Source organism: Kryptolebias marmoratus, linkage group LG22 (assembly GCF_001649575.2).
Source record: "Kryptolebias marmoratus isolate JLee-2015 linkage group LG22, ASM164957v2, whole genome shotgun sequence".
Taxonomy (NCBI): domain Eukaryota; kingdom Metazoa; phylum Chordata; class Actinopteri; order Cyprinodontiformes; family Rivulidae; genus Kryptolebias; species Kryptolebias marmoratus.
Genome location: NC_051451.1, coordinates 12,828,064 through 12,853,718, shown reverse-complemented (window position 1 = coordinate 12,853,718; position 25,655 = coordinate 12,828,064). Strand labels below are relative to the sequence as shown.

The following is a 25,655-nucleotide window of genomic DNA, read 5'->3' as shown; positions in this document are numbered from 1 at the left end:
TCCCAAACTTTTATAAAATAAAACGACAGTGACAAAGGTGTGTGACCCCATCTGTTGGCTGTTAAATTATCCAGAAATGCTAACGACCCTATTAAATAAGGCCATACTGACAACAAACGGTCTTAACATCCATTATGCTCTTTTCTTGATCAATTTATTACTTGTATTTCAATTCTTTGTAACAAATATGGTGCAAATACATCATAAAAAGATAAGTTTTTAATTGTAAGATTGGAGATTATCTAAGGACCCCTACTTGGTGCTGGGTGACCCACACTAGGGTCCCGACCCCGACTTTGGAAATCATTGGCTTAGACAAAAACTTCTTTGGTAATGTCAATGCCCGGTTAACTTTGTTTTGTTTCAAACGAGCGTTGATTCACCTCGGTGATTCGATACGCAAACCCAAACGCTGCATTCAAGTCCCGTGGTGGAGAGGGCTGTAAAGTTGCATTTCTGGAGGTCCGTACATGGGGATTTATTTGGTTCCAGTGACCCAACATGCAGCCCTGATTTATATAATTTATGTAAAGCTCTCTAACATAAGTCCATTAGTGGTACAGTTTAGTCATTTTTGTCTTTTTATTTTCATGCTTTTGTTATTTGTCAACCTCTTTGGACTCCATTTAAATCTCTAACAAGTTATTATGCATTTACTTTCTTTCATTAAACACAATGTTCAGAGCCACAACACAACTCATCAAGTACATATAAAAAAACTATCATTTGTTACCTTATGAATACAGGGGTTTACAATAAATTGCTGACATCTGTTATTAAAAGGACAAAGGAAAATCCTAAACTCTTCTGAAGAGGGGAAAGAAAACACTTTATTTTTCCAACAATGCAGTCTTTATTATATTTAGGTACGTTTAGTAGTATAAGTATCCCACTTTGAAAACATAAAGCATATTCTTTCATGCTATTTGCTAGTGAACATAAAGAAAATTTGACCAGATGTTTGGATATTTATTTGACTTATAAATAAATCTAGTAAAAGCAGGACCCTTTATTTTCTTCAGCTCTTTATTTTATTTACTGATTTTTTTTTTAAATCAACAATAGCAGTGGCACGTGAACAAAACCATAAAACCGATTAAACGAGGCCTCTCTTTCGTGGTTGTTGTGAAAATAAAAATGACATTTCGCCTTTTTTTAGGGGCCGCTGCAGAACGAGCAAAGAGTGTGGCCCCGGAGCCGCGCATTTGCACACCTCCCTGATTTTAGCAAGGGAAACGGAAAGAAAGGTCCGGGATAACAAGTCAAATATAAACGAGGACTCTAGCGCAGCGCCTTTATATAATTTTTGTAAAAACTTTTGCTTTTTTGAATGTCGGAAGTGAGAACACGTCGGAGGAAGGGAGGGGGAGGGACCGTCACAAACCGGATGAGCACCCTTCCCTTCCTCCTCTCGGCCGGGCTGGCGTGTCTTCCTTCCGGGCTTGCCGAAGAAAGTTGAGGGAGGTTCAGCCGCGACTGGGGCTTTTTACATAATGGACAGCCAGGGAAGGAAAGTGGTGGTCTGTGACAATGGAACCGGGGTAGGTTTGCGTCCGCGGCTCGGCGTCGCGGCTCGATTCAAACGGAGCCGTAATGTCGGAACATTTTTTTTCTTCTCTCTCTCCCTCTCTCTCTTTCTTCCACCGAAACAGGAAGTGGAGGCTGTCAGTTAGCCTCGACTGGGCGTGTAGCCTGTTAGCATGCTAACCCTCATTCATCCACATTTGACTCGGAAATGCCACACGGGTGGTTTGTGAATGCCGGGCCAAAAGCTGGGTTTGTAGCCCTGGGCGAGGCTGTCGCGGACGCATATGTGTCCGAACCACGCAGACGAGAAGCGCTGTTTTGTGGAAGCAGCGGCAACTTAGCTCAAGCTGCTAACTAGCCTGCCATGTTAAACAGCTGTGTCTGCTAGCGGCGTCACTGGTTTTTACCCATTTGTGTAGCAGGCACTCACAACGCGCACATTCGTTATTTCCCCCCGTTCAGTTGTTTTGTTTAACAAGGAAACCTTGCTTTTTTATTTTATTTTTTAGTAAAAACACGTATCGACAGCTAGGTGTAACGCTGTCTAGGCCGAGGCAGGTAAATTGAGGAACCTCCTTTATGTTCTTAGCCCCAAAACACACACACACACACAATAACCCTTCCCTGGCAGTGATTAGTAATGGTGCTCAGGGTAAATAAATCACACGAACGCATTCAGGTTTTAGCTGCCCTGAATAATTAGCTGCTGCTGACATGTTTGGAAACGATTTAAATCTAAGGGTTGGCCACTTCCGGAAACCGACGAAAAGGGACGCAGCGACACTTGAATACCTCAAAGAAATTGCAAAAAACCCCGCAATTATTTTGCAGCCTGGCATGCACAAGCTCATGTGTAAACATTAAAAAGCCATATATGGATTCAGCCAACCAATCGTTAGTCAGAAATATTAAAAGTTGTCGTTTATAAGCAAAGATTTTACATGACATTAGAAGTTACCTGATTGTTGTGTGAATTTTCTTTAGTTTTGCCTCCTATGAACCTAAACAAGTAAAACTGCAGTACCTAATAGGCACAAATAGATCTAACAAGTGGCTTTTGTCTGAGCTTTGGTTAGCCAAACTGTACATCTGTGTTATTCACCTTCTTTCTGATCAGTTGAAATAGGATTAAATAGGAATATGTTTTTTAAGAACTCATTATGGGATGATTGTGTTTTAAGAGAGGGTTCTAAAAGAGCCTGGAGGAGAAAAAAACAACTGAATTGGTTAACAAATTAGTTTTTTTTTTAATGGTTGCTGCAGATCTTTAGTCAGTTTATGAATCTGATTTGTTTGCTTTTGGCCTACAGACATGAGAGGTTAATATTCACACACATTACAAACTACTAGAAGCAGAAAAACAAGGTAATAAAAAAACAAGCAAACCAAAACTAAATGGCTGTAATTTGGTGATTCAGCTGTGATTCAGCAGATAGTTAAATAAGCCGTGCTGTGAATACAGTTCCATGCATAAAGTTATTAATGTTTTCTCTCTTATGTTAACGTTTCCTATCTTACTGAATACAAATGTAATGTTTCCCCCTGATAAATACAACAATGTCCTTTTAAAAGGTAGCAGAATGATACTGAAAACGCACCCCTGTTGACAAAGGGGTGCAGTGTCAAGCCTTACACTGTGCTGCCCACAGATATGCCTGTATTTTATTCTGATTGGAGAGCTCCTGTGGGAGCGGGGAAAGGGTTAAAAATCTGCGGATCAGACAGTTTGTTCACCTCTGTGCCTGACATTTGATATACAGTTGTTCAGGAAATCAGCTGTATTTATATACCATTTTAGTATTTTTCTTTGTTGCAACGAGACGCTTTATTGATTTATCCATAAAAACCAACATGGAAATGTTTTCATGCAGCTGTAAAGTTTTGACAAAAAAATGTTTTCAACAAATGCAACCCATTTGTCTCTTCTTCATGTTGCTCCCTGCAACATGTAACGCTGCCTCTTTTTGAACTTCAGGGGACTTCCTTATTTAAACGGCGTCAGCAGCCGAGGAGGATGTTGCCTCAGCATGTCACTGACTAATAAGGCTTCTTTTTTTCAGATGGCACTTTTTTTTTTTTTTTAGAGCGTTGTGTGAAGCCAAAGACAAATAGGAGGGGGTTAGAAGAGAAAAAAAAAGAAACTGTCGCTTGTCAGGGGGAAGTGCACAAACAGACAAAACCACAACCACTTATGTCACAAACATATTCTGAGCGCTCTGACACATTCTGCTCGTGTCAAAGTTCAAGGCACCGTGTGACAACTTTTTTTTTACTTGAGTTTGTGAAGCTGCAAGCTCGCGAGGCAGCTCAGTTTATTCCTTTTTTTATTTGTAGACCATAGTCTTGTGTTGTTTAAACATTTTAGTGGCATGCACTGATTCTAAAGTCGCCAAATAATTTTTGATTTTATTTACTGATTGGTTTCTTAATAGATAAAAGTCTGAGCTGATCCTTTTTTTTTGCCTCGGATACGAGCTTGTTGCAGAATTTAAACGAATGCGGCGTACGTGTGTTTTTACTTTTCAGCTGCAACGCTTTTGTTTTCTGGCCCGCAGCGGGCACGGTTCAAAGACACACCAGCGTCAAAACGTCCACAGTTTATCTTATCAGCTCGTAAATGCAGTGCCTAATAAGTTCCTCTTCTTCTTTTTTTGATTTGGTCTGTTGCAGTTTGTCAAGTGTGGCTATGCAGGCTCCAACTTCCCAGAGCACATCTTCCCTGCGCTCGTTGGGAGGCCCATCATTCGCTCAACAGCCAAAGTGGGAAACATTGAGATTAAGGTACAATTTTCATTTTCATTCATTTTCACCCGCGCCACAAACGTCTCCGTTTTAAGGAGTTATTTATTCAAAGATGCAGCGATAAGTATGCATAAAATCAAAAATATTTTCTCATTCAAGGAAATTGCTTTTATTTCTGTGGTGTGACATCGAAAGGTTTTGGGTTTTGTAGGGAAATTAATTTGTTTTAATCCCGGTACCTGCCACTACCTTTCTCCTGTTTTCCTTTGAACTGTTTTCTTTATTCATCCCTTTTGTTTTTCTACCTGCCTTGCTTTTTTCTTTCCATGTTTTGTTCTCCCTCGCTGAAGTACAGTGGTGTGAAAAAGTGTTTGCCCCCTTCCTCATTTCCTGTTTTTTTGCATGTTTGTCACACTTAAGTGTTTCGGAACATCAAACCAATTTAAACAATAGTCAAGGACAACACAAGTAAACACAAAATGCAATTTGTAAATGAAGGCGTTTATTATTAAAGGAGAAAAAAAATCCAAACCATCATGGCCCTATGTGAAAAAGTGATTGCCCCCTAAACCTAATAACTGGTTGGGCCACCCTTAGCAGCAACAACTGCAACCAAGCGTTTGCGATAACTTGCAATGAGTCTTTTACAGCGTTCTGGAGGAATTTTGGCCCACTCATCTTTGCAGAATTGTTCTAATTCAGTTACATTAGAGGGTTTTCGAGCATGAACGGCCTTTTTAAGGTCATACCACAACATCTCAATAGGATTCAGGTCAGGACTTTGGCTAGGCCACTCCAAAGTCTTCATTTTGTTTTTCTTCAGCCATTCAGTGGTGGACTTGCTGGTGTGTTTAGGATCATTGTCCTGCTGCAGAACCCAAGTTCGTTTCAGCTTGAGTTCACGAACAGATGGTCGGACATTCTCCTTCAGGATCTTTTGGTAGACAGCAGAATTCATAGTTCCATTTATCACAGCAAGTCTTCCAGGTCCTGACGCAGCAAAACAGCCCCAGACCATCACACTGCCACCACCATATTTTACTGTTGGTATAATGTTCTTTTTCTGAAATGCAGTGTTCCTTTTACGCCAGATGTAATGGGACACACACCTTCCAAAGAGTTCCACTTTTGTCTCATCGGTCCACAGAATGTTTTCCCAAAAGTCTTGGGGATCATCAAGATGTGTTTTGGAAAAATTGAGACGAGCTTTAATGTTCTTTTTGCTCAGCAGTGGTTTTCTTCTTGGAACTCTGCCATGCAGGCCATTTTTGCCCAGTCTTTTTCTGATGGTGGAGTCATGAACACTGACCTTAACTGAGGCAAGTGAGGCCTGCAGTTCTTTGGACGTTGTTGTGGGGTCTTTTGTGACCTCTTGGATGAGTCGTCGCTGCGCTCTTGGGGTAATTTTGGGCGGGCGGCCACTCCTGGGAAGGTTCACCACTGTTCCATGTCTTCGCCATTTGTGGATAATGGCTCTCACTGTGGTTCGCTGGATTCCCAAAGCTTTGGAAATGGCTTTATAACCCTTTCCAGAATGATAGATCTTAATTACTTTCTTTCTCAATTGTTCCTGAATTTCTTTGGATCTCGGCATGATGTGTAGCTTTTAAGGATCTTTTGGTGGACTTTACTGTGTCAGGCAGCTCCTATTTAAGTGATGTCTTGATTGACAACAGGTGTGGCAATAATCAGGCCTGGGTGTGGCTAGAGAAATTGAACTCAGGTGTTAAAAACCACAGTTATAGTATATTTTAACAAGGGGGGCAATCACTTTTTCACACAGGGCCATGATGGTTTGGATTTTTTTTCTCCTTTAATAATAAACGCCTTCATTTACAAATTGCATTTTGTGTTTACTTGTGTTGTCCTTGACTATTGTTTAAATTGGTTTGATGTTCCGAAACACTTAAGTGTGACAAACATGCAAAAAAACAGGAAATGAGGAAGGGGGCAAACACTTTTTCACACCACTGTAGAATGCCCAGAAGATGGTAAGTTCAGGCTGGTGTGGTCCTCCGGTTTGTGCCTGCTGCAGAGAGTTGTGAAATGTTATGCTCCAACTGAAAATTAAGACTTTCTTTCTCTCTCTCTCTCTCTGTCTGATCTCATGGGTTTCCATCTAATTTGTTTGCTGATTATTATTATTATTTTTTTTTTCGGTGTTTGGTTTGTGGACCAAGCGAGTAGCGTCGGGCAGAACCGCGCCGCTTTTTCGTCCATGCGCTCCGTTCTCCAGGCGTAAACCGTTAGCGGTGGCGGCGCCGCCTGCGATGAATCATCGGCCAGCTGTTATTGATGGAGCGCTAAAAGAGATTTTGAACCGGTTCCACTTTCAGAGTCTCTGATCTCCTCGGGCACCCCGATGGCTAAACGCCCACCTCGGTCCCGACGCGGCATTCAGCAGCAAAAGAAATTGAAATGTCAGCTTCAGCTGCAGCGCTTGGCTGTATCTGTTACAGATCCTTTAGCTTGCCGTTATGAAACAGAAAATATTTTCTCTTCAGATCGTGCCCAGTAAGGAGCACTCATCCGCTAGTCTGAAGGAAGTGTTCATAGTCAAGGATACATGGCAGACAGCTGAGAGTCTAAGACGCAGGAACATCTGTTTCTCTTTTATTAGAAACATGCCTGTGACTGGTACTTTGTTAATGCCAAAGCACACATGATGAACCCATAAAATGGCTGCCTTCAGAGGGCCTTTTGATGTCTTCAACGCGATCTGCTTGACTGTGTGGCTAACGGAGTTCTAACCCAGCAGCTGTTTACGTCGCCGGGCTGCCTTGCATGTGGATGTTTGATTGGAAGATAAAAAAAAAAGTGGTTTGTTGTAGCGGCGGCAAAGTGTTTCCAGGTGTAGATGCATGGAAAGTAATGCTTTGTAGTGCATGCTGGGTAACTGAGTTTTGAACTGAAGGGCTATATGAATGCGTCTGACAGATGGCTCCAGGTTTTGTGGTTTGAGCCGTGAAGGCAAGTCAAAGAGACCAAATTTTGCTCCCTTCTGAGTGGCACAAGCAGAGTTTTTCACAAAATGAATGATCAGGTTTGCCCATTTTTAAAAAATTAAATAAAAATGTTCGTTTTGTTGACCCTTTTGTTTTCCCAGGACCTGATGGTGGGAGACGAGGCCAGTGAGCTGCGCTCCATGCTGGAGGTGAACTACCCCATGGAAAACGGCATCGTCAGGAACTGGGACGACATGAAGCACCTGTGGGATTACACCTTCGGCCCCGAGAAGCTCAACATCGACTCTCGCAACTGCAAGATCCTGCTCACCGAGCCCCCCATGAACCCTACCAAAAACCGGGAGAAAATCATCGAGGTCTGGTTTTGTGCAATCCGAAGCTAGTCTTTAAGTTTAATTTCTTTTAAAAGCGTTGTTTCTTTCACTCGCCAATGAATATTTCATGTGCTGCTTTTGCATCACGTTGCAAAGATCAACTCTTTTTTTTTTTTTTTTTTTTTTTTTTTTTTTTTTTTTTTTCTTTTCTGAAAATATATTTCCTCATCCCTGTCGTAGGTGATGTTTGAGACCTACCAGTTTTCAGGAGTCTACATTGCTATTCAGGCTGTTCTGACACTCTACGCCCAAGGTAAGAAAGCTTCTTTTCAAGCCAAGGCTGCAAGTTTCCCCTCCCTGTCCACCAATCGTTTCCTCACAAGCCCAGACGACACATTATTAGGTGTTATTAATAGTTGCTAATGACAATAGGCCTTTATTCACTTTTTTTAAACTTCAATTTTCCACCAAATTTCTCTCTATGACAAGACATCTCTTCACTGATGCGTGGTTCTTTAAGCAGGATTATCCAAATAATTTTCTCCAATTTGAGTTTATTTCCAGCGGTTGAACACTTCTTTGTAGTTGCTTGTCAACACTTTAATGTTCTGTTCGTGTCTCAGGCCTTCTCACCGGTGTGGTGGTGGACTCGGGCGACGGCGTGACACACATTTGTCCGGTGTACGAGGGTTTCAGTCTGCCCCACCTGACGAGACGCCTGGACATCGCAGGCAGGGACATCACCCGCTACCTCATTAAGGTATCCAGTCTCGGACCAATCACGAGACGGGAGGAAACAAAAAACTGGAGGTTTTTCTGTTTTGAGCAGATGGTTAAATGTTTCTCTCACCATCTTTCCTTTCCTTTCTGTGTGTGTGTGTGTGTCTGGATGCAGTTGTTGTTGTTGAGAGGTTACGCCTTCAACCACTCTGCGGACTTTGAGACGGTGCGCATGATGAAGGAGAAGCTGTGCTACGTCGGCTACAACATCGAGCAGGAACAGAAGCTGGCCCTGGAGACCACCGTGCTGGTGGAGTCATACACGGTAAACGGCTGCACATTTACTCGGGAATATTTGGACGGCTCAAAACCTGTCCATTTTATCCTATCAAAGTAATAAATAGTTTCAATAATAAATCCCTGGATGAAAATCTAGATTTTGACAGATTTTCTGGTCTGGATAAAACACAATGCAAGTAATCCTGTTAAATATTTCAATTTCAGTGAAGTGGAGGTTTTTATTTTGGTACATGGAGGATAAAAAATGGCTCCTTTTACAAATGAACATACTTGTAATTTCATCATTTGCTCACGAAATATGGTGGATGGCATAAAAATGAATTCATAAGGAGGATTGCTGCCCTCTCTTGGACAGTGTTCACTAAATACTCATAAGGACATAAGAATGTTTAATTTAAGACTAAAAATAGGAACAGTTTTCTCACCTTTAGCCAAGCTAAGCTGTGAATCTTTGAGACGTTTTGTCCCTGCAGTTCCCACACTGTGTTCTGTCACTTATCTAGAATAAAACCTGACCTATAAATGCAAGAAATAACACAGGAAACTGTAAGAATAATTATGAGAATGACACTTTTCTTTTAGTTTTGTGACGACGGGTTACATCCATGCTTTAAGACGTGTTCAGCATCTGTTTAAGGCGTTTTGTCTGTTTGATCAGCCTTCAGGGAAACTCGACTGTTTACCTTTAAAATCTAAATTTACTTCTTTCCATGCTCACCACATGTGCGCAAGTTCCTTTTTTTCCCCTGCTTGAAATATAATCATAGAAAGAGTTCCTCTTAAAGGATTTGTAATTTAAATTCTTTTTTTTTTTTTGAACTCAAAACGGAGGCTGTAACTAAATATTAGTTCGGAGCTGAAGGGCCCACCACATGGCCGTTGTTGGCTGCTTGCAGACGGGGGTAGTACAGCTGATGAACTGTTTTCTCTGGGACTCAGACAGATTGGGCATGCAGGGCTCCACCGTCAGACTTGCTTTTCTTTCCGAGGTCCGTTTTTCCCTCCGGAGGGAACCGCAGAACCTAAACGTCGGCCCCGAAGTCCGTGTTCCTGCACGCCTCTCCGAGCGCATGTTGTGTCTCGGAGCGGACTGTGACCGTGTGTGTGTGTGTTATGGTTAGTGTTGGCGAGCGGGTGTGTGGAGTGTGCCGAAACAAGGAGAGCAATGTGACTGTGGCTGAAGCGGCCTGGACTGCGTGTTACATCATTTCCTGTGCAGCCACTTTGTGGCGTGGCTGGGCTGGGCTTCCTCCCGATGGCCTCTGCTGAATAAAGCCTTTTTTACACTCAGACACATTCAGGTTACAGAGCTCCGAAGCCGCAGTCTCTCTTTACTCTAAGTTGCTGTTCGTTTTTATTTCCATCAGCAGCCAAAACATTTCTTTCTTGAAGTAAAAGATAAACTGAGAAGCTAAAACTTAGGTTTAGCACCAACCTTTGGTGTTGTTTTTAGTTTCTACACCCTTGGGCACTCTCTGACACTAAACCCTGTTTCTCCTGTGATGTCATCCTCTTTATCCCCTCTCTGTTCATCCCATCCCTCCCACACGTCTCCAGCTGCCAGATGGTCGTGTGATCAAGGTGGGAGGGGAGCGGTTCGAGGCCCCCGAGGCTCTGTTCCAGCCCCACCTCATCAACGTGGAGGGGGTCGGGGTGGCGGAACTCCTCTTCAACACCATCCAGGCAGCTGACATAGACACCAGGTGAGAACCAACAAGTACACACACACACACACAGTATATACCTTTCTGAGGACGCCACTGAAAGGAAACGGGCAAAATATTAATTTATCACCTAAAGTTCTGTTGAGGTAGTCCAAAGAATTGAACAAGGAGGCAGTTGGTCAATGGTCATCTCTTGTTTACGTGTCTTCGATCGTTGGGTCTCTTCCTCCTGCCACTGTTGTCTGTCTTTTTGTCACCAGGCCCGAGTTCTACAAACACATTGTGCTGTCGGGAGGATCCACCATGTACCCGGGTCTGCCGTCCCGGCTGGAGAGGGAACTCAAGCAGCTGTACCTGGAGCGCGTGCTCAAAGGAGACGTGGACAAGCTTTCGGTGAGAAACTGTCACACATTTTTTATTTATTTATTTATTATTTTTTTAAAACTGACCTATGTGACAAGCATCAGCAAGCCCGACTTAAGCTGCTGTCGTACTCCATGAGAAGTCACAAAGTCGGCTCTCAGTCATGTGGTTGGGTGATGAAAATTGCGTCATTTTGCTCTCATAGCAGCTTCGTCCGCCGCTTCACGACACAAGGCCCGGGTCGAACTGTTTCTCACAGGGGTTTGAAACCAAGTGTTGTGGTCAGAAGTTGTTGTGGGCGTGTTTATGCAGAAAAGCCGGTGAGATTTACTGGAGTCGTTTTGCTTCTACAAACGGAGGCTGTTAGAAAATACAGCCGTCTTCACAACTGTTCCAGCAAATCTTAAAAACCTGCGAACCTAAAGAAGACTCTTCGTGGCTGTGGTGGCCGGGAGGAAGTACGCCTCGGCCGGGCAGCGTAGGGACACGTTCCCTGCGTTTGCTCATTTTTGTGCCCCATCAAATTTGCAAATGCCAAACGGTGTGTACTGTCTCAGTCGGTTTAATAAACACATCTGATCGGTGCAAGGGAAGCAAAAATCTGTATGAGGACAGGAGAGCCAAGAAGCCGGCAGGAAGAAACCCATTTTAACGCCGTAGGGGGAGGGAGGAGCTTCTCAGGAGTTCTGGCTCAGGAGTGGCTCGTGGACGATGAAAAGTGTGTGGGGGTAAAACGATTGTCTCGCAACCCTGTGACCGCAAATCGACTTTGTGACTTCTTATGAAGTATGACGAAGCTGTGAAAACTGCTGCAGTGTGGTTCTCAGTATGACTGGTCAAGCTGTAACCAATGTGATTTTAAAAATAGGGTCCTAAATTTAATGCTACCTTTCAGATTGTGCGTACTCTTACCACATTCAGCCACTCGGTTGGTGTGAATTTAAAAAAACTTTCCGCCAAGTCTCAGGAATTGTTTAAATTAGCCTGGGTGGAGTTTGTTACATGTTAGAGACGTGTGTTTAAAAAGTACAAGAACTACAGTGTATTTGTGACACTTAAGAATTGAGGTTTAGTGAAATAAATGGTCTTAAAATATGTTTTTATATGTTTAAACTGGAGCTGTAGAGGTTAGAAACACGGTTTTTAGGCTCTACTTAGTGTGGTGTAGTGAAGTCAGACGGCCACCAGGTGGTGCCAGAGTGTAAAATACTTTCATCTTTGTGAAGCAGAATAGCAAAAAAACAAAAAAAACGTGAATCATTTTGCAGTTATATAGATTTGCTTTAGAAAATAATTACTTTTAGATTTTCATGTCTGTTTCCTGAAATAAAAGGTGATTTTACACTTTTTGTAAACGATAATTTTCAGACTCATTTTAGGGCTTTAGTTTCCATATCTGCACTCGGCTTGTTTATGTCGTCCAATGATCATCATAAAATCATACAGTTTATAAGTAAAATAAAATAACCTATAAAAGAAATTGCACACCAGAATCTAATTTAAAAAAAAATCTGACTCTCAAACTGTTCTAAAACGAGGTAAATGAACGAACACGCGTCTTTATTTAAGAAAAACTAAACCGAATTTCCGAAGCAGAGCGGGTGAATATTTAGGAGTAATTTACAAATACGCTCGATTTTAGAGGGTAAGAGTCTATTAGGTGCATGAGCACCTTTTGTAACAGTAGAAATAGTGTCAGCTTGTTGAAGCATAAAGGTTTGTGTGAACACAATGCCAGGGAGGGAAGACATCAGCAATAATCTCAGGGAAATCGTTGTTTCTTCCTGATTATAGGGGCATCTTCAGACTCTTTCAGAATGCTGTAAACAGGAGTTGAACAGAATTGCTCCACAGAAAGGGGAGCCCGCTGGGCTGTAGCTGCTAAACCATACGTGAGCTCGGTTTAGTCACTGCTTCTGTTTTTGTTCAATATTAACTCTTTAATACGTCCTGTTGCAGCGTTTATCTGTGGTCATGGTTTTAAAACCTGGTAAGGAGCAGAAATATGTTTATGGCATTTCATCCTGGATAGATAAAAACACTTAAGTCTCGTATGTTTGAAAGAGGCGAGCTACGGTTAAACTTGCATGACTGTTAAAGTCTCCAAAATGTGCATTTGTGGAAGTCTTCACTATATATAAGGTGCTCAGAATTATAAGGCGCACTGTCATTTTTTGAGAAAATTGAAGGCTTTTAAGTGAGCCTTATAGTCCAGAAAATACGGTAAATTAAAGCACCCGATCTCGCCAAATCCTAAATTGACATCAATGTTTTATAACCAATTTCTTATTTCTTAATAATTAATAATCCTGAATATTAACCTGATTTAATGAGTGTAGTCTTACAGTAAATCTTCATTTCAGTCATAGATCAGTTGACCGCTTATCAAAAGCTTCACTGTTGGGTCTACAATGTTGCTTTTTTTACCATTTTAGGCCGTGTTGAGAAGTTAAACTGATTATAAAATAAAAAGCAGACTCTTCAGATTGTGGATCGATTCTGTTGTTGCTGGTAAAGAAAGTTCACAGCCTCATCAGCTTCACTCGAGTTCTGTCGATATTTCTGCTCATTTAATATAAACAAATCCCACCTCTGGTCACATGAGCGAACCTAAACCTTGGGAATAACTGAGGAAAGTGTGAATTTAAATACAAGCATATAAGAGCGGGGGCGTTTTCCCCTCACGGCGATAACTCTGGGCCGAGTTTTGATGCTCGTCTCTTTCACTCTGATGAGAGAAACAGAAAGACCTTCATCGGGGAACGCTCAGCTGCATCATGAACTTATTACACGCCTCCGCGTGTGTTCTCCCCCCCTTCCTCCTCCTCCTCTCGTTTCACAGAAATTTAAGATCCGGATCGAGGATCCTCCCAGGCGAAAGCACATGGTGTTCCTGGGCGGAGCCGTGCTGGCCGACATCATGAAGGACAAGGATAACTTCTGGCTGACTCGGGAGGAGTACCAAGAGAAAGGAGTCCGCGTGCTGGAAAAACTCGGAGTCACCGTCAGATAAAGCTCCGGACGGACAGAACGCACACACACACACACATGCTCACACACGCGCAGACACAAATACACATTTTGCCATTCGTCCACATCGCAGAGTTTATATCTATTTATCCCCCTTTTACTTTGTTCGGGGCTCTCGATTCTCCTCAAACATCCTAACAGAATCCAGCCCTCTCCTCTTCGTCCTCCTCTTCCCTGTTTTTTTTTTTTTTCCTGGACCGGCTCAGAATTTGTCCCGCGAAGCCCCGCAAGAAAAGAGAAAAAATTTTTTTTTTTAAAAAACCCCAGCACCTCCCACGCAGTCAGAGAGTTGTTTTCTTTGTTTTCTCCCGGTGGAGACGGTTCACACCCCTCTGAGATCCCATCACCCGGGCTAGCAGCTGAGAGCTCAGCTTCCTTTCTTTTTCTCCCAGCCCTTTAGGGGGGGGTTAACGATGCAAAAGTTTCAAACTCTCACCGTCACAATCACAAACTATCAACAACAACAACAAAAAAAAAACAGCCACGGCCGCTTTCAGCATCTGTTTCAGGTGAGCGCGAACTGATCACATTTTTACGTTTGTTTTTGTTTTATAAACGATATCATGACCTGTTTTCTTTTTATGGGTGAAGGATTTTTGCTTTTTTTTTTTTCTTCTGCTGGATGTATGAGTCATCTTCAACTTATACATATATATATATATATACACCCCCCCCCATCATTAACTTGTCTCTTGTTGCTGTGCACTGCTATAACTGTAAACGGAGTGCACGTGGTGACAAATTCCATCGTGTTTTTCTTTGCTTTTGTTTTTTTTTGTTTTTTTTTTAACAAACGAGTTAATGGTTGATTCATTAAGGGACAAATACACAAATGAAAGCCCCTGAGCTTCGACGTCGAGCGCGTGACGGTACGTTTGGGGTTGACGGGTGGTCATACGGTCGATACGACGAGGGTTAGGGTGGGGGGGTGGGGTTAGTGTTCGTCATCAGGTCGGACAGCCTCGCGCCTTCGTGCCTGCCTTCTCTTCAGATGTAGGCGTGCAGCTGGATTCGAAGCCGGGAACGACACATCGTACTACCTCCCGTGTTGTTCTCTCCAGACAGGAGGCAGGGCGCGGGCTCGGTATCGTTTGCGACATAAAATCTGGAAATGAAAATACATTAAAAAAAAAAAGAAGCGGTATCCTAATAAAGTTTGAAATGTTGTTGAGACCATATTTAAGTTCTCCAGTGTTTGACTCCCAGCGGTTGACTTGACGCCTACTGGAGGCACTTCTGTTTTGATAAATGTGTATATTTCTCTTTTCTTTTCCTTTTTTTTTCTTCTTTTTTCATTAACGTCTATCCAGTGCCAAGTGCAGTTAATGTTAACTGGATCTCATGATTTAATTTTTTCTTTTTTTTTGGTCACTGTTTTTATTTTCCTGTGTTGTTCATAGCATAACTGCCTAACGCTGATTTAAATAAAGAAAAGTGATTTATAAGGATGCTCGTGGGGTAAGTTTTATTTAAACATTTATTTTCCTGTTTTGTTTTTACAAACAAATCGATTTTCGCCGAGGCGTTTGTTGAAAGGAAGGAGGGGGGTGGATGTCCGAACTCCGCATCCACAGAGGACGAGATCCCTGCGACCAGGAGAAGGAAGAGGAAATGGAACAGTGGCAGAGGACTGGCGCCAGCGGAGGAAGAGGCTCTCTTTCCGTGCCTGAAATAAAGCCCTCAGCCAGACTCTTCCGGCTTTGTTCCATTTTAATCCCTCGGCTCTCCCCCCCGCCTCGTAACCTTGAACCGTTACCTTTGAGGCGCCGCTTCCTCCACGCCGGAGCGCAGACCTGACCCCGTCCTTTTAAAGGTGCTCAGAATTACAGCAGGTTTCAATAATAGGACCATGGAAAACCTGGCTCTCAGCTTTAAAGTAAAACACTTTCCAAGAAGGAAAAAAAAGAGCAAACTTTAAACTTTATATCTATATTTAATTTAGTTTTCACTATTTTTGGACTCGCTTTTGTCGCTCAGTTGTGCTTTCACTTCAGCATCGTAAAGTCCTCAGACTTTTTAGTCGCTTGTTTTTGCACAATCGGCGTTCCTACAGTTTCACCTCCAGCTGCTCCACCTTTAGGGTCGACTCCACTGGAGATGGCTGCCGCAGCCAACCGGCCTTTGGGAACACAGAAGTGGCTAAACCTCTGCAAGTTTTACAGATGTTAAGCTGAAATTTGGTGCTGCAGGAGTCGAGGGTCATCCACATTTCCAGCACACCTTGCTGTGTCTCAGATTGTTACCGTAGATTATTTGTTACGTTGATCATTTCCAGGGTTCCACCGAAACAGCTGCGACTCCCAGGATGATTTTTAGGTGTGACAGGGAGCAGGTGACGTGTATTCCTTCCACGTGAATCAGGTTTTGAGCTATGAAATGAGCATCTCGGGGTCACTGTTCGCTGCTTTGGCACATCTCGTTGTGGGTCAGTAAACCAACTCGAACCTGGTCCCCTTTTCTGTGAACGGCCGGCGCTCGGTGCGTCCGGCGAGGGGCCACGCTGACCCCATTACGTGAGCCCATCTCCTAAACGTTTGCACATGTGGGCCGGGATGCTGAGCTGCTTAGCAGGCCCCCCAAAAGCCCCGAGGGACCCCCTCTTCCTCCCCTCCTCTTGCTCTCTGGCGCTCCGTCGTTATTTCGCCCACATGCTTTTCCAGAGACGGCTCGATGGCTATCACATGTTCCAGCCAGGGAAAGGCATCTCCACGAGGAGGCGGTTTGTTCCTCTTTGCGCTCGCTCTCGGGGAACGATGGTCTCTTAAAACCGTGGAACCTTTTTGTCTCCCTCCATTTAATCCTCTCCTCAGAGCTTCAAATACACACGTCGCAGTTTAAGGAAAGGAGAAAATTCTCAAAAAAAAAAAAAAAATCTGAGCTGATATTCAAATGTCTCATTGACTAATTGAAGCTAAAACAAATCGTTCTGAATTTATTTTGGGGAAAAGAAAATGAGGAAAACGCCTCCTGTTCCAGCCGGACTCTAAAAGCCCATCTGTGAGACACGGCGGAGGTAGTATCATGGCTGGTGGAACCATAAATCCTATTTGTAAGTGCTAATAAATATATATATATAAAAAAGAAATCTGTCTTTGAACTTAACTTTAAACAAAAAATAAAGAAAAATCAGCAAGTACACATTCTTCTCAGCTGATGTTCTTACCAAGTTAAAGTACCGCCATTAACCCAGAACACAAACCAAATTATAAAACAACTACTTTCCGTATCACGGAGTAGTTTACTCTATAAGTAAAGTAAATCAATAAGTTTTATCGCCAACTGCTTTTAAAACTTGTACAAATATTCACTTTTCCTCTGCCGAGGAGGTCATGTTTTCAGTAGCAGGACTCAAAAGGTTCTGAATGGATTTTCAGGAAACTTCCAGGAAACGTCAAACACGGTACGAGAAACACGTAAATAGATTTTGGTGGTGGTCCGGTGACATGTCAAGGTCAAAGGTCAAGACCAAAGGTGATCCAGTGCTCTGACTCTGCAACCGTGTTAACGCAGGAATGTTAAAACCCCACAGCTGAACAAGGGTGATCACTGTTGATTTCAAGGTCACTGGTGACTCCTTTTGTTAAAAACCTAGTCTCCTCCAGCAGGTGACCTCTGCCAAGAAAGGTTATGGTTTTTTTTTAGTCGTGTCTGTCAGCATGATTTGGAGGAAGTTTTCAGGAAACTACTACTATTTTCATACTATTATTTATTGAGGCATTGATCTTGGCGGAGGTTTGCCTCCCTGTAAACACGTAAAAATCTGCCTCCCATGAGGCGCGTTAGGCTTCTCCGATTTTCCGATTTCCAGCTTTTGGGGAAATTAAAATGAACCAGCGACTCGCCTGTCCAATTTTCTGTGTTCTCTCTTTTTTTTTTTTTTTATTAGAGGCGGAAGGTAAGACACACATTTCATTTGAGCTTTCTCACAGACCCGGCCGCTCCTCAGTATCTACAAAGTACTTCCTTCTCCTTCCCGAAAGCAAGAGCTACATCCATCGGTACATGTTAGAAACAGGTATTTAAAAAAAAAAGAAAGAAAGAAAAATGTACAACATACACTTGATATATATAATATAATTTTGCTCTTTTGTTTTTACAGAGGTAAAAAATAGTTAAGTGTAAAAAAAAAAAATGGATCCAATTCAGTACAGAGAGCTTTCTCCTAATTTCTTCTCAAATTTAAACAGACGAGGAGATAAAGAGGATGCGTTCAGGCACTTGTAAATGGCTCTGACATGTGAGATCAGCGTGAAAACACAAGGTGGAGATAAAAAGGTTTTTTTTAAAAAACGCAGACACGCACGAGCACACCTTCCAATCTGAAACATGGCATCGTTTAGGGTTGGGACTGGAACAGAGCCGGGGTCAGGATGTGATGGGAGCTTTGGATCAAGGGAGAAGGATGTGGCATGAACACACACACACACACACTCCAAACCAGTGACATGGAAGTAGACAGGACAGGACGTAGGGGACAGATACAAGCAGAGGAGGATTTTTATTTTTTTTTTAACTTCAGCGAAGGACGTTTCCTTGGCAAAACAATCGGAGTGTTTTTGTTGTTGTTGGGTTTTTTTTCTCAAGGGATTGACATCCTGCATCTCTTTTGTCTTTAAGCAGCGCGTTACGCTCCCATTCCACATTCCAGACGCTGGGCGAGCGTGATTGGACGGCCGCGAAGTCACCTGAAACAGCAGGTGGGACCGCATTCTTGTTTTCCCTCCATTTTGCCACGGGTTTGTAAACCAACGCGAGCGTCGGCGGGCCGAGAATTCGAACCGTTTCCTTCTGAACTCAGCCGAGCTTTTGGCAGACATCTGACTTCACTTCTTTTGTGCTTCTGATGATGTACCGAATCTGGCATGGAGGGGTGGAGGGGTGGAGAGGTGGGGGGTTAAAAAACTTGCTGTAGGGCTGAGATGAATAGCACTCGCCGGTCACATGTGGTTTCAGCGAGTTGTTTCTCATGTTGGCCTTCCCTTTTCCAGCAGCACACTTAGGGCCTTAGAGGAAGAGTCGGACTTTATTCTTAAACATTCATTCAGTTTGGCCGGCTTGATTCCATTTACTATTAAATAAAATAAAATGAACGCACATCTTTCTTTACGCGCCTCTTTGAAAAGCTGTTTTTAACCAGTGAAGACTCCTGAAAGTCCCCCTGCCTTCCCCTTTTATGAGGATTTAACTCTTTAACCAACACCACATGATCCTCGAGGGGCTTTAAAGCCACTAATGCAAGAATTCTGCTGTTCCTAAATAGATTCAAGCGAGCGGGCTCCAAAGTTTGCGAACCGACCGCCTCCTACATCCAATTTTACGGAGCCGTAGGAGTGGCGACGCTCCTGTCTCTCGACTTTCTGTTTCTTAAAATCGTCAAACGTTTCCTCGTAACACCTTCAGGCTGACCCCGTGGGCTCACCTTCTGTAAATAAAGCTCATCTGAAAAAAAAGTCACAATCATGGCTTTCGCAATTACAAGAAGCAGTAGAACGATCCAGATTTGGGGGGGATTTCAAGAAAGACAACCTGAAAGTCCGTAAACATCGACGTGTTGGTTAAAGAAACCTTTTTTTTTAAAAGGGATTTCAGACCAACTGCATTTGGGAGTTTTGCTGTTCCACGTGTGATACCAGTGAGCACTCCGAGGAGGACAGAAAAGGTGATTGTACGTCGCAGACAAACCACAGTCTATAGCTTATACACGTGAAGAGAACGTTTCTGTTTTTCGTCTTTTAAATCTCACCTCTTGTTACAAAACGAACTCGGACGGAGTTGGCTCGAGAGACGCTGGAGCAGACATCTTTATCGAAAGAGAAAGAGAGAGAGAGACGGGTGAAGCTCAGGGTAAGACTTCCCAATATATATATATATATTTTTTAAGGCATACGGACACCGATTTCAGCGGCGCCTGATTGGTTTTCTCAGTCCGGGACGTGAAACGACGGACTTGACGACTGAGGCCTGGCGAGAACGAGGGAGTCGGAGCCTTAAAGTCTCACGCCGCTTCAAGTGCTTCCCAAGTAAAAAGAGCCCATAAAAAAAAAATTGGAACTGTAAGACTTAGCGGGTTCCTGGTTAAAGGTGGTTTCTAGGCACTGTTTGGATGTGATGTGACAGGAGCGGGGAGACGGAGATGCTTGATTATCGAAGCAGGATCTAATTCAGTGACTGAATTATAACCCAGCACCCTTTTTTTTTTATTTCCCTCTTTTTTTTTTTAACTGGTTGAATAATTCAGCAGAAATATGATTAGGATGAAAACATGAATCTTTGAGATGTTCGAGGATTAGTACCGCGTTATGTTTTGGGCGGACAAAACCAATGCTGATGGTGGAGAACTACGAACAACAAGTTGCCCACACACACACACACACGCATACACACACGTGGACAAACAGGTGTAGTGTCTGATTTCTGTTGTAGCTGGAGCTTAACTGGGCAGGTCTGGTATTGGAATAGAAAATAATTATAATAATAATAATAATAATTAAAAAATGGCCACACAAACATGAAAGAGAAAATAAAATACAACAAAGAAACGATTCAAGTTCTTTGACGCCGAGTCGATGTACAAATACAACAATATAAAGTACCTGCATATGTGATACATGAAGTATAGGCTGACTATAAAAAAAAAGGCCCCCTGAAAAAACTGCTCTCTCATTAGAAATCGAGCATGAAATGGCCACGTGGAGAGCTGAGAGAACTGTATGCCATGAGGGGGAGCTTATCTTCCCAGGCTGGTCAGAAAATGCACCAACAGTTGGTTTTTTTTGTTTGTTTTTTTTTCTTATTTGGCTTATTTCAGTGTCTGGAATTTGTAGAGAACCCCCCAAAAAATCCAAGGCAAACGACCGACACCGCCCCCTGCCCACCTCCCCCGTGGGTGGCTCCCCATCCTTCTCTATCCCTGTGCTTGCGTTGGGTTTAGGTTTTTCCGAAGTTTCCTCGGAGAGGATTCCCGAGTATGGCTTCTCAGCTCAGGGCCTTGTGTCGGCCCCCGCAGCAGCCGCATGCAAGCCCCGCCCGGTGGCACGCGTGGAGAGGCGGGTAGAGGCAGAGGCAGGGCGCCACCACAGACAGGCCGAGCAGGGCTAACCAGCGAGTGCCGAGACGGCCGCCGCCGCCCTCGCCCCCGTCGCAGGAGCAGGGGTCCGAGTAGTCCCCCTCCGGGTCGGACATGCAGTGGTAGAGCATGGTGTCCGCCAACCACATGCAGCTGACCCGATGGATGCATGCCCGCACGGGGTCCGGAGCATCCTGGCACCGGCCCCTCCGGTTCTCGGAGAGGTAAAAGGTCTCGCCGCAGTGCTCGCACTGAGCGCGCTCCGTCCCTTTGTCCTTCCGGCCCTTCCTGCCATTGGACGACGACGAGTTCGAGAAAAAAGAACAAGGCTGGGCGGAGACCACCGAGGAGAAGCCCGGGTAATAGGAGCCGCCGTGGCCCTTACTGGTTAAGGGTCCGAGAGCGGGGTCCGAGTCTGAAGGCGACAGGGCCGGCGCCAGCGGGTAGGTGTAATCGTGCTTCTGCGCCTCCGGCTTATCGAAGTGGACGTAGGACCCGGAGTCGTCCGTGTGGATGAATCTGTCGCACACCGTTGCGTGCCGGTAGTCCTCATAGCCGGTGAACAAGTGGCGGTCCGACTGGCGCCCGACGTGGCGCTCTGTGCTGCGCTCTGCGCTCTGCTCCCAGCTGCGCTCCCGGGGGTTGATCCGAACAATGTCCTCATCCTCGAACGTGACGCGGCGGGGGATCCGAGAGATTGTCTGAACAGAAAAGAAGAACAAAAAATCAAACTTTACCACAACTGCTTACGTGAAAGTCAGTTTCTCCAGCAGCAAATGAAACAGACTTTCATTTGAATCATAACGGGGTGGGAAGTTTCAGCTGCAGTCCCACTGATATCTGAGGGTTTGCTTTTGACAAACTGTAGTTTAGGCCATGCACATTACTCCATCGCCCCTCCTCCACCCACACCATCATGGAATCGTACAACGCAATAAGATTTATAAAGCACGCTGGCCAAAGTGCTGCACACCAACAAATAAAAACACATAAAATTCCAAGACCGAGAATGAAACCTATAAAATCAAATAAAACACAATCAAAGCAATAGAACAGTTCAAACCATAAAACAATAAAAAATAAAATAAAAGCCAACACCTCAAACTGAGTTAACAGCCAAAGAGAAAGAAAAAATGAGATGATTTAAAAAAACAGGAAGTGAGTCAGCATAACCACCTCGGTTCACTTTGTACCCACCCTTGCAGCCACCCCCTCACATTCACGATTACATCCACACTTTAGACGTGAAACCCGGCAGATCTGGACCAGTTTTTAAAAATTATTATTATCTCTTCTTGTCGTGGTAAGACCGAGACGTTTGGGGGCTGCAGCAGATGAAGGTTTTCTGAACATCCCCGCATCTTAACACAGAGGAAAATTTAAATTTATCAGGCATCAGGCTCCTAAAATAATGAATCTGTTCGCCTAAAAGCACAAGTAGGGCTGGTTGTGCTTTCTCTGCAGGCAGCAGCGGCTTCGACACACCTGCCACTGAGAGTCAGTGGCAGGTTTATTTTACGGGCCGACTTTAGCAGGCGGAGAAAATGAACAAATTTGCTGGGGATTTTTTTTTTTAAACAAGCTTAAATTTCAAGCAACGACGCTGCTGGGGGTCACGCGAGGAAACTGAGGGTACCCGTGAACGCATCATGACATTCTGGAGACAACAGTCGCAGCCAGGCGAGACACTGACCTTAAAGTCTCACAAAGAAAATAAATATTTTACAACACTTGTATTGACTCTCAATATATTGTACCAGCCCAACCCATGGCGCACGTTTCTGTTAAAACCTCCTTTTGGCATGGCTTCATGGTGCTAATAGATTAGGCTATTATTAGTTTCTTATCTCACCTGGTCCAAGTAGTAGTGGTCGGGGATCTGGAAGGAGTCGGGCAGGTCGTGATGATGTCCTGGCAAGCACTTGTGTCTCTGCGGAAGGGGCGAGGACTCGAGCAGCTGCAGAGAGCCATCCAGCTTCTGAGAGGAGTTGGAGGAGCTGTCTGTGGCGTTCTGAGAGGACAAACAAACACAGGATGCCAGCTGAAGAGCTGTAGGTTTTTTTTTTGATTGGATATGTCAAACAAATAGCCGACGCGAGAGTTCACCGTGATTGGACAAACAAAAACAGGAAGCGTCGGCGCTTCGCTGATTGGGGAAAAACAGGAAGCGGGCGAACTGTTTTTCTTTTCTTTTTTTAAAGCCACTTCATCCCCGTTTGGATTGCTTCATGTGAAATAAACTTTCAGTAACATTTGCCATAAAGCTTCAGACAATGGACCTGATATTTAATTCATTTATTAGGAATTATCTTTAAAATCCTCTAACTGATGATGATAACAAGGTGGACAAGATGATTATAACACCACATAAATCAAACCGCAGCCTTCAAAACGACCAACCAAGATAATAAATTAAACTGAGATTTTACTTAAACATCCTGTACTGTAAAAGGGAAACACAAACATCCTTTAACAGGTTGAAGAAGGATTATTCAAATTCTACGTAAGGTATGCAGCGCAACTTGATATCAAGGCTCCAGTCGGTTGCACGCAGTACAGTCATCACCTTTCCTGGCCTCTTCTTCAAATCTACTTCACCTCATCTTCATGGTTTTCCCTGACACCAACCTGTCCTCCTTCCCTCAATCGCGCCTTCTCCACATTCCACCTTTCAAACACCACTCTGTGTGTGTGTGTGTTTATATGCACGCGTGTGAATCGTATCCTGTCCCGTTTCTGCTAAAAGCTGTCAGGGCTCCTCTTCCAACTCCGATTTCGGCTGCTGCCATGTATCTTTCAGACAGGCACACTGTGTGTGTGTGTGTGTGGGGGGGGGGGGTGTTATCCTCCGAGGGGACCATTGATGGACAGGTTGGGACCTCTCCTGTCTCATCATGTCACTGTGGGTGTGTGAGTGAAAGAGGAGGACCAGTTCCAGATGTGTTTGGTCGGGTGAAATGGGGGGGTTGTAACTGGATAGTGATGTGTCCATTGGGTAATGATCCTTAATTAAAACTCCACGTTGGCTTCTTTATTAAAGAAGAAATCAAACACTAACAAACTCGACGTAAGGTTAGCAACATGTCCACAACAGCAATGTTAACACGTTGAGGTTTAGTCTTAAACTGTGTTTAACAATCCCTAAAACTAAAATAGGCATTTAAATGTGGTTTCTTTGTTCAGTAACTAATTAACTAACTAACCCAACAAACGCTCAACAAGCTAACATTTCCTAAGCAGTACCATCAACATTAATGAAGACAGGCGAAGGTCTCCACCGCCTCCCGTTGTTCAGAAATAGAGACAAAATGTTTAGGTTTTTTGGTGGCTACGATGTTGTATTTCTGAGTGTGCGCACTCAGGACGTGGGGCTGTACCATCAATATGTAAGTCCCACCTACACGTCTTTGCAACATGGCTGTCAAGCTGTCAATTACAGCGTAATGTGAGGCTTTTCTTTCAGCCTTAAGTAACTACTTGAAACTAAACACGCGGAAGAAATGCAAATTTATCAAATCATTCGGCAAGGTGAGAGCGACCTGAATGAACAATCTGAAGTGTGCTGAAGTGTATGTTGAGTTTTTAATCAGGAAAATCGCCCTGTTCATTTACATGGAGAGGCAGGACTTAATAATGGTACTGCAGGCAGCCTGTAGGGGGCGCTCGTTCTTTGTGGCTTCAACTTCCGGCTTCCGGTCCCGTCTCTAGTCACAATACACTTCGATGAGCAGCACTAAATGCAATGAACAGGTCATCATACAATCAGTTGTGTAAAATTTTTATTTTTTTAAATTCAAGTTCCCAAATAAAATGGAGTCAAACTAAGAGAGTTTGGAAACTATCAGCTAGTCTTCTAATTCGGCAATCATTCTTAATGTAGCTGGTGAATATTGATCAGATATGGGATATTCAGGATAAGGTTTCCTGTTTGTAAGCCATTTGCAGGCAAATTTGTAGATATTTAGTTAATAAAAATTGGGGAAAGTAGTAGACAAACCCAATAATAGAGCAAAAAACTCAAACTGTTATTGATCGCCAATCTTTTTTTTTTTTTTTTTAATATTCCGTCATGCCTTATTAATTGTGATGGCCATCTAAATTACACCTCCACATGAACTTAATTGCAAGAAACAATGTGCAGGCCGTCTGAACGGATTGCTAACGTGGCTAATTTGTTTGTGACGCACACCCCTAGGATTTTTCACAAACGCATTATCAAACTTTATCAAAAATCTACGATACTTTAATATCAAAATCTCCCACTTGGGAGCAGAAGGAACAGCTCCTTGAAGTTATCTGAAGTATATGACCCAGATCTGCTGTCTGTCTGTCTGTCTGTCTGCCGAAGCCATCCCTATTATATCCTGCTCCCTACATGGATACTGTCATGCTGAGAATTTCCCCCAGCTTTTTTACAAAGCCCCTCAGAGCAACCGGCCAAAAATAACATAACATGCTGCTTCTGCTCCTGGTCCCGCCCCCCTGGAGAAGCCATTACTGAGGCGGAGGAGTGTGTGTGTGTGTGTGTGTGAGTCTGATACAGTGTAAAAGCAGTCCAATCCTGGCCTCCGTGGCTGCGACTAATTCAAAACACAGACCAGACTTTTTCAGCTGCAAACCCAAACTGCACATGAGGACAGAGGAAAGGAAGGAGGAGGTGGCTTTATGTATTTCTGGACATCCTCCTGCTATATATTCTTATCCAAGGCTGGACAGAGGGCATTTCAAGTTATTTTCTGACACAAAACATGCCCCCAGCTCAAAGCTCGAGAGGCTTCGTCCTTCAACAGGTCCCTCTCACTCGCCTGGGATCAGCCCCAGAATTGCTTCAATAGTTGGGTTTTTTTTTTTTTTGTTTTTTTTTTGGCTCTCTCCTGCTGTGAATGAGCCAAAATAGAGACGGGGAGATGAGACGTGCCGAAGACAGAACGAGACAAAAGCTCGGGTTAAGTTTAGGTTTGAT

The 25,655-nt window shown here is 43.6% G+C and overlaps 2 protein-coding genes across 2 annotated transcripts in view; one reads left to right on the top strand and one right to left on the bottom strand.

The window, feature by feature from the left end:
• The first annotated feature begins 1,385 nt into the window (after nt 1-1,385).
• LOC108244593 (actin related protein 2) lies at nt 1,386-15,074 on the top strand. Its single transcript, XM_017430934.3, has 9 exons — nt 1,386-1,541; nt 4,198-4,308; nt 7,376-7,591; nt 7,790-7,862; nt 8,173-8,309; nt 8,445-8,594; nt 10,127-10,272; nt 10,494-10,626; nt 13,439-15,074. The coding sequence occupies exons 1-9, from the start codon at nt 1,494-1,496 to the stop codon at nt 13,607-13,609; spliced, it is 1,185 nt and encodes a 394-aa protein (XP_017286423.1). The 5' UTR covers nt 1,386-1,493; the 3' UTR covers nt 13,610-15,074.
• Nucleotides 15,075-17,492: 2,418 nt separating this feature from the next.
• LOC108245061 (sprouty-related, EVH1 domain-containing protein 2) overlaps nt 17,493-25,655 on the bottom strand; it is a 32,421-nt gene continuing 24,258 nt past the window's right edge. Inside the window, exons 5-6 of the mRNA XM_017431698.2 lie at nt 22,545-22,703; nt 17,493-21,393 (exon numbers count right to left, since the gene is read on the bottom strand). Of these exons, the coding sequence (XP_017287187.1) occupies nt 20,602-21,393; nt 22,545-22,703 (951 nt within the window). The 3' untranslated portion in view covers nt 17,493-20,601. The remainder of the gene's footprint in view (nt 21,394-22,544; nt 22,704-25,655) is intronic.